At 35.8% G+C, this 12,723-nt stretch overlaps 1 protein-coding gene across 1 annotated transcript; it reads right to left on the bottom strand.

Annotated features, from left to right (window-relative positions):
* Window positions 1–3,724: 3,724 nt before the first annotated feature.
* On the bottom strand, window positions 3,725–9,317 carry LOC149773147 (uncharacterized). Its single transcript, XM_089946722.1, has 2 exons — window positions 8,317–9,317; window positions 3,725–4,651 (listed from the first exon to the last, which is right to left on the bottom strand). The coding sequence occupies exons 1-2, from the start codon at window positions 9,284–9,286 to the stop codon at window positions 3,900–3,902; spliced, it is 1,722 nt and encodes a 573-aa protein (XP_089802848.1). The 5' UTR covers window positions 9,287–9,317; the 3' UTR covers window positions 3,725–3,899.
* Window positions 9,318–12,723: the final 3,406 nt, after the last annotated feature.

The following is a 12,723-nucleotide window of genomic DNA, read 5'->3' as shown; positions in this document are numbered from 1 at the left end:
TGTGTATCCAATTTTTTTCCATCGTGTAGCGTAAAAAGTACTTTTGGTTGTTTAAGTAGCCAGGTGGTGTTTCGAAGATGGAAGTTTTCTGAATTTTAGTAAGATGTATTTTGGTACTGTCAAGGCTGGATGATATTCTAAAGCCAAATGAAGGTATGGCGTTTGGTTTATTTTCGTATAGGGTTTTGTATTTGGGTTAAAAAGAGCCGAAAAAGCAGCATTCAGAGTGGTTCGTTCGCTTCAGTTATTAGGCTTTCGCATGGGGATGTTTTAAATGCTCCCAGAGCCATTCATATTCCCTGATGATGAATTGGATCAAGCATTTTAAAATATGATTTTCTGGCTGAACCATACACAACGCAACCATAGTCCATTTTGGAGCGAAAAAACGTTCTATATAAATTCAGGATGAATTTTCTATCAGCACCCCAGTCAGTGTGCGTTACTACTTTAAGTAGGTCAAGTGCTTTTTTAAGCATTTAACTTTCAAGTTCTTTAGGTGTAGAGTAAAGGTCTACTAAATGTTCCTTCTAGATAAATGCACCGCGAATGAATGTTCCCAGTCTAACCAGATGATCATTGGTGCTACTGCCATATCGAAAACCACTTTGGAAAGGAGATATTAAATTGTTTGTTTCCAAATACCAGACAAGCCCAGAATTGATCATTCGTTCCATTTTTTTGCACACACAGCTTATGAGTGCAATTGGTCAATAGCTGTTATGATCTGTGCTATATTTACCTGGTTTGGGAACTGGTATTACTGTTGCCCCTTTCCAAATTTTTGGTAAATTACCAGTAATCCATAAATCGTTGAAAATTTCCAGAAGGACTTTTAATGAAGGCTCTGGGAGGTGATTAAAAAAACTGGTAATGTATTTCCTCAGACCCAGTGGATATAGGACGATGAGGAAGTTTTAGAGAAACTATCAGCAAATATATTAACTATGTCAAGTTAGGAATTGAAATTAGTGTTGTTTAGTTTGAGATGTCGGAAGGAATTGTCTTTTCCCTTTCCATTTATTGTGCGGGTCCAAATCATCCTTTATAGACGAACGAGAATTTAAAATTGAAACATATTTTTTCCATGATGCTCTTTTACTTTCTTTAATTATGCGGAGTGCTTTGTCCCGAACAATGCGGTACTTAGTTAAACTTTCGGGCGTTGGAAGAATATTCAATTTTTTTAATCGAATGGAGTCTTCTGCAATGTCGGTTTAAACAGAACTAAAATATTGAGAAGGGTTATTGTCGTTTAAAACTGTATCCCTGTTAAATCTAGATGTACAAAGTTTTTCACATTTGGCCCAGTCGGCCTTCTTTTAATTCCATTGTGGAATTGCTTCGTCAATTGTAGCGTCGGTGTTCTTAAGAGAGATTCAAAGTGATCACTGCTGTGAGGGTCATAATACTTATTCTACTGACTGCAATGACACCTTCGTTTTTCATCCCTTCTATAATATCTGGGTCGCTGACCCCAGCCAAGTCACGACACCGAATCACGCCTTTGGACGTATTGAGTGTGGTGTAAGCGAGCGATATCGAAGAAAGTTTTCATTTTCTAGATGTTTTCTGTTTGACCTCGTCGCTCACACTGAATGAGAAAGCAACCCTATTTAAACTTTTTGACACGTTTTGGTGTGCCACTCTATCCTGTGATAGTCTTTTTGATGACAAATGCAGATAGGGACGCAAGCGGTTTTGCGGCATCTTTAGACTGTATGACCATGAAGCGTCGAAATGATTACACACTACAATGTTCGTTATCTGATTCGGATCCAGTTTTGGCACGTTTGTTTTTATTTTCTTTAATAAATTTCCGTGTTGGATTGAGTAAAATGTATTAGCAACCGTGCTCCCCGCCCACCATGGAGCCCAACAATGGGACACATTTCAAGTGCCAGTGATACACATATGCTATACTCAGTCGATACAATTACCTATGATTGACCAGTGAAGCCACCGTCTTCTAGGGTCGGTAAAATTACCTTCTGATTAACCCGTTAAGCTATTGCCTTCTAGGAAGTCTTCTAAGACTTGGGAAAGGGAAAGATAAAGGAAGAGTTTCTAGGGGCAACGATGGTATCAAGAGAGATACAAAAAGAAAGATAAAGAAGGTGAGCGACTAAATAAAGACTTCCTATGGCTCGGCATGACTAGACGATTTGTCGAGATCGGGCCCATCCGGACCACCTGTCCAGAAGTATAGGCCAAAGTAGTTTATTGCATTGGAAAGCCTCTGCTTAACTACTAGGGTCCTTTCCTCCCACGACACAAGACGCAACCCACGGCAAACAGGTTCCCTCTACATAGTCGCCCCTTACGACACGTAGTGAGGCACGTCAGGTCAATTTTTCAACCCCGGAATCGCAGGCGGATACGTTTGCTCCTGGCAATAGGCTAATTAATTTGGTCTAAGGATATTTCCATAGCTCCGAATTCCAAAAATCACACAAGTAATCACACAAATCCAAGAACTCCTTAGAACGGGGCGCTATAAGCATATGCGCATACTCCAACTTCCGCCTTTAGAAAGATCACTCGACCTCGAGTGATACAAATTTCATACTTCTGTGGTTTAATCAAAATTGACGACTTTCCCCAAAATCAACCACCGACACGGTTAAGGATTCCCAAACATGATTAAAACAAAACACTTAATCAATGGACGTGTTCCCCTGAAAGCCCGTCACTCAAACATCCACAACTAAACTTGTTTTCTTTTTGAAACACTGATTGTTTATACGTAACATAAATGTCAACAATAAACACATATTAATCAAGCTGAATCCAACACGAACATTTACGAACATGTTATTTGGGTTTAAACTCTCTCAAAACAATTTTCGGAATTGTTGTAAGAAAGACATTTCTACACATAGGTCTCTAACAACAAGACAACAAATGTAACACAGGACCATTCCTGTTTACCCAAAAAATCTCAGGCCTGGAGTTTGCGTTCCCACCGGGAAACAAGTCTCCCAATAGACCTTAATACTCCAGTACACAAATATTTTACGACTCAGTCTGTGTCAGACGATCCTCTCTTCTTACAACTAACTTACTACTAATGAACCAATGCTACAGCGACCAAACGTTGCCATAAGAAAACCTACCCCCAAAAGCAAACGTTTGTAACACCATCACATAAACGATTCAGCTATACCGTGGTGTGCAATACCATTACTTCATGCTGGTAATTAATTGACATGTGCTACGAATTGTCATTCACAACTTCCCAAATTGACACTTTCCCATCCAACAGACATTTCAGACTATACAGGATGGAAACCACACTGAATCATTATGATTGTCAAGATGGTAGCGAACCATTTTTAATACACACTGTACCAAGCAATTCTAAACTCTTGATGTTCATCCCCCAATGAAGTTTAAATATGCCTAATGACCTCACAACTGTTTCAATGCTGCTGAACCACATTTTAGTGTAGTCTCCACCTTGGATAGCTGAAAGTTGAGTATGCACGATTATATCCTTAGCTATCCTGAAGTCCATATCGACCATTCAGCACTGGTAAGTGAAATAAATCAATATTGAACTGATGGTAAGGCAACAGGTTTTGGGGTCACTAGCATTCATATTGAATAGCTTAGCATGTTCGTATAATTTATGACAATCCTATCGCATAATTTGTATGATGCACTTTAACTTATGGGTCGAAGATGACACAAAAGTTATAAAAAAGGACTTAAAGCAGTGCCATGTCGCATAATAAGGTTTGTTTTCAACATGTATCACAGACGAAATGCAAAATATTTGCTTTAATCTCAAAAGGTATAAAATAAACTGAAAATATCTACATTGTGTTTCTTCATCAAATGCTTCTATTTAGGAATTGAAAACGCATCTAAATAAATTGATCAGCTCAAGCTTTACTTTAGACTTTGTTGTTCATCTGTTTCAGAACCTCCATCACACTGTTAAATCTTTCATTTATATTGGAGCTTAATTTATTCAATTGTTTGTCTAAGGTATCCATTCTTGAGTTCATTTTTTCAGAACTTTCTGTTACGTTTTTTTCTAAGATATCTAGTCTGGAGTTGAAATTCTCCAATAGTCCAGAATGTACTTGTACTTGTTCGTTCATCTTTTGTTCCAGAAAATTAATTTTCTGTTCTATGGATATAATTTTCTCAGATAGTATACTGATGTCTTGCCTTTGTTTGGATTGTGTTTGTTCTTGAGCATTGATATGTTCCCTAAGTTGTGACAGCTGACTAGCAGGAAAAGCTTTGAATTTGTTACTGGTTAATCCAAGGGTCTCCAAGACAGCTTTGATAGGAGTAATCACACACGAGCATCCTGTAGAGTGTTCACCAATGACCATCCCTACTGCACGTAGATTTCGAATGTCTCTACCTACGCAAAGGAAGACCAATGCTCCCGAGTCACCCGCAACTGCAAAAGCATGGTGTTCATTTGACACTTCTAACTGTTTATACATGACAGGAAAACAATATATGCCTCTCATATCCACTCGCCTAACAGATGTTTCACTGCAGCTCAGCAGGCCTTGTGTTAGTCCACTGGTGCATCCGAATTTGATCACCACAGGTTCCTTCTGATGAATATCTGTGTCATTCAGAATTTCCCCACCTGTGTAGAGCAAGGGATCTTCTTTTGTCAAACCTATAATTATAGATAAATCAAGTTGATGATATATATTTATAAATCGCGAATATTGTCTTTTGACATTTAAGATGCAGTAGTATATATACTACATTCATATTGCGTCATACTGTTTTATTTGGAAAACTTTTATCTCACCTAATATTGTGATGATAAAACTGGAAAGCATCTTTCTTCATCCAAGTCTATATGACAAATTATATTGCAACTTTAATTTTTTGTTGTTTCCTCAAAGCAAATATCAATGACGGGAGTATTGAATATTATACGAACAAAATCTACAAACCAACTCTTGAATTAAAAAATTATGGCGGACTTGAAGTGATTTTTATATAATACTATAACAGAATGTACATTTTACATCGAAATATAAATGTATTGATAATTTGTTCAAACTATTATCCTAATTTCTCGCGCCTCATTTCCTTCACTTGGTCTTGAAACTGGATCATAAAAGAGGAGCAACACCTATGAGAAACATTTAGGTATAGAGTCCTTTATCATACTCTCTTGTCATTGATTTCCTGGAATCAAGCAAAAGTATAGTGGAAGGAAACAATTTAAACAAGTTAGTTCTTACATACGGTATGCACTCATTCACTGAAAACATAATAATCAGGCGTTTCAAAAAAGCCAGTATGACATCTTCTTTGATGAGAACACATTTGGCATTACTAGTGCCTATGATGATGTTGCTTGTATTGAAAGAAAAACAAAATAGATAGAAACAAGAGCTTCTCAAAGGAACTGACACTGGGCGAGTTACCGAAGGACCAAAACAAAAATAAATAAAGGGTGCCGTCCCGGCTTGACATTGAGAAGACTGGGAAAGGGGATTAGTTATGTGCGCTGTTTTATGGCTGAATGCTCGTTTTATATGCAATAATTGTCAGCAATTGTTCAAGTGTTTTTGTTCAAAGCGCATGTATGTTTAAGATAACAAGTCTTTGAAAGACCGCTAAAAGCATTGCTCCAAGAGGTTTCAACACATATCTCGTGCACGAGTACCTCGCAGTTTACCTGCAAAACATTGTGTGTTACGTCATTGTCTTTTTGAACGACAAAACAAGATTATTTTTATATAAAAAATCAAACTAGGGACATTTATTTTGTGAAATAAACGCCATTGTTGAAAGACGATAACAATTTTTATTTTATTAGCGAAATACTGGATCCGGGATTTCATTGGAATATTTTAATTTCTTATCAGCCTCGAACAAATCTCTGAGTGTGAATTCAGCAAATTTATGTTCCCTGCAAACATTGAAACTCGCCTCTACATAACGAACCGTATCTATAAAACCATGCTTTACAATTACCGAGTACTCTTTTCTCGTGTTTGCTCTGCTCTCTTTGATCGCATTTGTGAACGCGTAGGGTAATTTAAGGTAATTTAATTATGTTAATTACATTATAATATTTAGAACCATGTTAGTGTGGTTGATTAAAATCAGCTGATCTGCCACACGTCCATGACTGCTTGCTCTGCTGCATGTAGGATTCTCATGTATTGTATGTTCGTGTATTCCACTCCCTTTATTTGATATGATACAAAAACATAAATAACGTGCAAATACAAAGCATATCATCTTTTAATTCAGTATAACATTAAAACAAATAAATCTTTAGGTCGTAGGTCAAAACACATGAGGCACTACATTGTCACAGAATCTCCTGTGGACAGAGCTATGATAGTATATTGACAGTTTTCATATTTTTATGCTAGAGGGCATATCGTATTCATTATGATTACACACAAATGAAATTAAAACATGGAACTTAGATTCACATTATACTTGAAAAGGCTTATTTTATTGGCATGTATGTCTTAAAGTGTTTCCGCCAGTACACATTAGGGGCATTTTCATTGACCACAATTTCATCAAATGTTTATTTATAATATGGTCGGATCTTTTATGTAAGCAAAATGGAACAAAACACATGACGTGGTTATTAAAAATGAAAACAAAACCTAAGCCTAACCCATATTGAATGTATACATTTTACTATGGGCTTGGTGAAAACCCCATATGATAAGGTTCATCCATTCAGGGGAGTACAGTAACAAGACGTTTAAGATAGCGATATTGGCAGCGATATTGGATGTACGAACATTTGTTTAGAACCAACTGGGTATAAAATGAAACATGTCAGTGAAAAGATGTTAGATTAACACAATTTTCATTTAGGACGAACTAGGCATCAAAAGAAGCCTTTCAGTGAAAACCTCATGTTTACATGAAAATATATGTAGGATGAGCAGAGATATCGCTTCTATGGTGATCATATTGGATGTACAATCTGATTTATCTTTATTAAAGACAATGTGAATATTATAATAACCATGTTCGTGAAAACCTTATATTCATATTTTCACGGAATAAGGCAAGAAAATAATTTGAACAATTTCGATAATTGATTTCTTAGACAAATGCAGAGTTTCCTACGATAGTGTGTGTGTGTGTGTGTGTGTGTGTGTTTGTGTGATGGGGTAATACATGACTCTCGCCGTAGGTCGCTCACAGCGAGATACCCATATAACACGACGTGCACGGGTCATTTACATTTTTTCTCTCTTTTTTAAGGAGACATATTGTCTTATGCGACACAAATGATCGCTTGGATCTTGTCAATCACATGCAGTATACTTATATCTTTATACAGCCATAGGATGGATGGATGGATGGATGGGCTGGATGAACCAAAATGGTGAGGCCATGACCTGTACTGTGGCAGTTTAAGTCGTTGCAATCAACAGTGTATCTGTTGCATGACGGGAATAGTTGAAAAGGAATTCCACGATTATAGAGAAAGCCAAGGAATAGCGATGTCAATTCCAAACCCTGAATAAGAGCAGTATGCACTTTGATGTGTTTACAATGACACTTGATTGTGTGAACCAGTCTTATTTTTCTTTGTATCATATGGTTGTGTGAACCATGCTATTTTTGTCTAGTATGATTCGGTGAATCGTACTCATGTGTATTCCTTTGTATCAAATGATTCTGTGAATCATATTTTATTTATTTTTTGTATGATGGATGTACGAACCATATTTGTATTTGGTTTATACCTGAATCTGTTTTCTTTTTATAACGAGTTCGGTATAGTAGTCTTATATCATACGTACTGGATGTTTGTCGTGAAAATTTATGTTTCGTTTCAAAACTTTCATTCACTCGCATTGTGTTGTGTTGTCTCTCAGTTCAAATTTTCAATCATGTTACATATATGATCGTCCATTTAGAAGTAGTAGCGATAGCAATATATTGGACATCTGAGGGGCACTAGTTTCATTGAAGATCAAGTAGGCAATGTGTGTAAACATTTATATCAATCCTTTAAGTAGTTTTGGAGTAGTGATAACAAATCAGTGATAACGGACGAACGGAAGACAGACAACATACCATGATATAAGCTCTTCAGGATTATGAAAAGAAGAACCAAATGGTAATTGATAACATTTAGAAACTTGAAATATTTGATCTTATTTTTAGACATATCGTGTTCAGAATTAAATCACGCAAAGCGTAAAAATGGTCGGTGAACTTAAAAACGATTGACGTAAGAGATTTGTTAAGAAATTAGTATTGTCTAGTCACATATATTTTCAAGTCAAGGTAGTTAATGTTTTAAAATATGCCTTATGAATATTATATCCTTACCAAACTCTTTAAAATCGCCATCGGGAAAACTTCCCATTTCCGGTTTCCTATCATCATCAGTAATATGTATGATAGCAGCATCAACAGATGGTGTATAAATGTTCCCTTCTTCCAGGGCTATAATATGTAGTTTCCCAAAAGGTTTACAACCAGGTTCTGGTCCAGGTTGGTATATATCTATTTGTTCTATGCCTTGTGCAAAAGAATCATTGAGCTTCGTCTTCTCTTCACCTCCCATTTTAATGTATTGTTCAATCTGTTTTTCTTGCAAGAGAACATGAGCAGCTGTTAGACAGCCGACCTTTTCACCAGGAAGGTCTACAAATCCGCCCAAAGTCCCAATGTTCCATCCACTTGTTATGAAGCAACCTATCTTAAGTTTTGGGTGATATTCCATTGCATTGTGGCCTCCAAGTGTTACAAATTCTCCCTCTCTGACATCAGTAGCTATTCCATCAATAAAGTTTGGAAACTTAGCTTCCCCTACAGGAATGATTCCTTTCACAGGAACATAGAAAACTATGCATGTGTCGCGTTTTACTTTCAGTTTGTTCCTCAAGTACCCATATGCTTTAAATGGGCTTGGTCTAATTATACTGAGGTTACTATGTTTCATCATTAGACTCTCAGTGTTTGTTGCAATACAGTTGTTCACATGAGCGACATCCTCAGATCTGACACTGTTGCTACCATACTGTTCTACAATATGTCTTTCTTCATCGTTAGGCACATGCTTATAACGAGTGATAATTTTATATTCTAAAAATGGTTCTGGTATCTCTTCCTTCTTCAGTATGCTTTTCTGGTTTCTAAGAGTGACCACGAACACAGGAGTATAAGGATCGTCTAGTCTATAACCGCAAAACACGCATACAGCCTCAGAAATCGCCCTTCTGAGCAGCTTAGACATTTCATTTAGAGCACGCTGGACACCGTTGGAATATAGCTCTTGTTTCATTGCCACCTTCATGATGCTTTGTTTCGGAATGTTAAGGTTTCTTATCATTTCTTCTACCTTCTGACCATTGCTTCTCATTGCCTCTAAAATCTCTTCTCCATCTTGCAGTTCTGAAATGAAAAGGCAGATTGGTTACCAAAGTGACACTTTGAACACATCCAAGAATCCTTGTTGACAGTCAAGGAAATGTAACATTTTTCTGCAAGAAACACACTGCTTCTATTCCTTTCATTCAATGCACCCACATATCTACTATCTACCTATACATCCTGTACGCAAAGGAGTGCTCCAAATTTTATACATGCTCCAGTATGGTTATACAAGAAGTGACATCAAAGAATGATAGAACATAATTATTAATAAGGCGGGGAATATCTGACTTCATTTCCTTTCATAAGCATTATCTTTTGAAGGTATGCAAAACAAAGCTGCTTAATAGTCTGTATTTGGCAAAAGGGTCCAATTGTCTCAGTTAAGAATAATTGTTTCATGAATCTTTAAAAATTCACAAACACAAAAATCTCAAAACAAACTGATTTCACAAGAAAATAATGTGTGCTACGTTTTGTTTATATTGTGTTCTTGATTTCGTCTTATCCGACATTTGTCATGATTGTGATTGAGACTCGATAATGGGGGTTTTGACTACCTGACATTTTTTGTGGTTTCAAGTAGTAAAGGTGTTGAGTTCAAGAGTCAGTGGAATTTTCCATCAAAAAGTTTTGTTTCCCAGAATAACCAATTGCGTGGTAGGTTAATTGGGAGTTTGTAAATACAGAAGTTTGATGAACAATTATTCATTTATATTTCATATGTTTTCGGAAATCTTTCACCAGAGTTGATAGATGTATTCAGAGATTATTCTAGAAGAATTATTATTGACATTATTCACAGGAATTGCAAAGTGCTCATTGACATTTTGGACTAATACACTTCTTTGTAAGAATTGAGGACCCATTCAAAGATATTCTGGATTATAAAATTATGGACATTCAAAAATTATTGTAATTCATTCAAAACATTCTATACTTTTGAACTTGTGATAAAATATTTATAATTTTTGGGAATTCAATTCATAATACCTTAAGTGTCTCTTCAAATTTCATTTTGTAACGTAGAGAAATATTATTTTCGTTCTTTAATAAAAATAATACATTATCCCAATTATGAATACATCACATCATGGGTTTATGAAATATTAGAAAAACAAAATAAAGAATAAAGATTTAATGCAAGTTGCATGTGTCACTGAGTTTGGACCATGTGTCAAAGTAAAAGCATGAGTGGCAGAGAATGAAATGTGTTAGAGTCATGGCAGGTAAATTTCAAATCTATTTTCTACCCACCCAAAACCTTAAGGAAACGTTCCATAACTAATCTTTACCTAAATGTCAAAAAGCCAGTACACTCGTCATAGATATTATTAGTAAATATATAGGACGAAAAATCCATGAATCAATTTAGGCACTATAAGCAAATCCAAGATGTTCGATGAGTTTTACCTTCAATGAGAATCTTTCAACGGGTTTTATTAAACAAATAACACTGAAAATCTTTAACTAAAATACTAATACACGGTTGAATATGCCAAAACCGATGCCAGACAAGCAACCTTTTTGCATTGTTTTTCACTTTAGTATTATCGATCGAAAAAGGTACTGAGAGTTACCCCTGTGGAACACCATGTTCAACAAGCTGTTCATTGACAGCCCTACATTATTTATGATGATTCATAAATCCCATAGGATATGGTAATAGCCACTTTAAAATTGTTTCTCCACGGTAATAAAATAGAAGTTTATGTAGAAGAATGTTCTGGTCCTCTAGGTCAAAAGCTTTCCTTAAATCTATCAAGACAGTACAAATCAGCATACTGTTATCTAAGGCATTTAGTCCTATGTATATTATTAAAATTGAAACGGTTATTCATTAGTGGTTTCGTCTGTACCCTACTGAAACCATAAAAGAAGTCAATTGTACTGTCACGCATGTTATTCTTCAACTAAAGTCGCAAGAGTTCATATAACTGAAATAAGCTTAAACTTATTAACATCATTTTTAAGTATTTAATTTAGGCATTTGAATAACGTTTGTCACTTCTACATATTTAGTAACTGGGCCGTTTTTATAACTAGACTTATCAAGTGTGTATTGCTCTCTGCAATTTATGCACCAACATCATTTCAAGGTCTTGAACCAGTCTGGTGGCGCCTTGCTGCCTTATACTAAATCTCGTTTTTAAACATACAACAGTGTGATATCAGGACAATGAATGCACATGGTCGGTAAGTTAGGCGGTCTATAAAAGAATTATGTTTTATTGTTCCAAGCAGCCTTTGCCTTTTATGGTGAAAAGGGATGAATTCATATGTTCTTAATAATTTCTAATGGCACTGAAAATGCACTGAAAGATGGATATAAGAGGTTACCGTGGATATGATAGTGATCAGTTGGTTAGGAAATCTGAGACCGTAAGATCTTTTCCGTAAAACACTTGACATGCTCTTGTTTTCGTCGAATATGTAACGATTGAAATTGATTCAATGTTTATATGGTGTGTATCATTATCCATATATTATTTTACATTTTTCTAATTATCGAATGACATTTATGCCAGGTGTTTATCTCAAAGTTTGTCAAGTTCTTTATAAACACTATTCAGATAAGTTGGTATCATTTGTTATATTAAAAGCCATACATGCTACCATGCTTTCTATAAAATATGGTGTAAGTGTGGTGAGTAGTTTCTGAGAAAACCTCTATCAAGGGTTCTCTGTTTTAAGTTACAGTGAAACTGGCAATAAATGGTGACCGACTGGTGTAATTTGTACCAAATCCAGGATGTTTATCAGAATGTTTGTACAAGTTCTGACGATTGGGTTTAGTATCGAAACTTTATTTTCTTTTTTACAGTACTGTAATTATTTTTAATGGGTGCCATGTTTTTATATCAGGTAGGCAATGATAAGGGAGAAAGTTCACTTGAAAGATTTCAGTATGCTGTAACAGCAGGTATAAAATGTTGCCTTTGACTTGTACCCTGTCCGGAGTCGTGCCTCGAAGTGAGATGTAATGACCAAATTTGTATTCTTGGTGTTTTCGTCGAACGTTCTACCTATTAGGCTGCGATGGAGAGAAAATATGTAAGAAAATGACTTAATTTATCGCTATGGTTTAATGGGAGCTATTGTGGTACACCGTTCACACATATAAACACACGTATCAATGTTCATGTATAGCTACTCTACGTCTTCAACCATGGAAACTCACATTCGTTGTCCATGTGATGCCCATTAATGAGAAGGTTACGAATTTGAGAACAAAAGTCCAGGATTAAAGTTATAATTCCAAAATATGTAAATTTTAATAACAATCGCATTTACAAGTAACTTTTATATGCGTAATAATGGAAGGAAAATACTAATATAATATTTTGGCAACCAAACCTG

Source organism: Sinohyriopsis cumingii, unplaced genomic scaffold (assembly GCF_028554795.1).
Source record: "Sinohyriopsis cumingii isolate HCF-2022 unplaced genomic scaffold, ASM2855479v2 utg000873l, whole genome shotgun sequence".
Classification (NCBI taxonomy): domain Eukaryota; kingdom Metazoa; phylum Mollusca; class Bivalvia; order Unionida; family Unionidae; genus Sinohyriopsis; species Sinohyriopsis cumingii.
The sequence above is the reverse complement of the archived record's forward strand: the minus strand, read 5'-3'. Positions and strand labels throughout refer to the sequence as shown.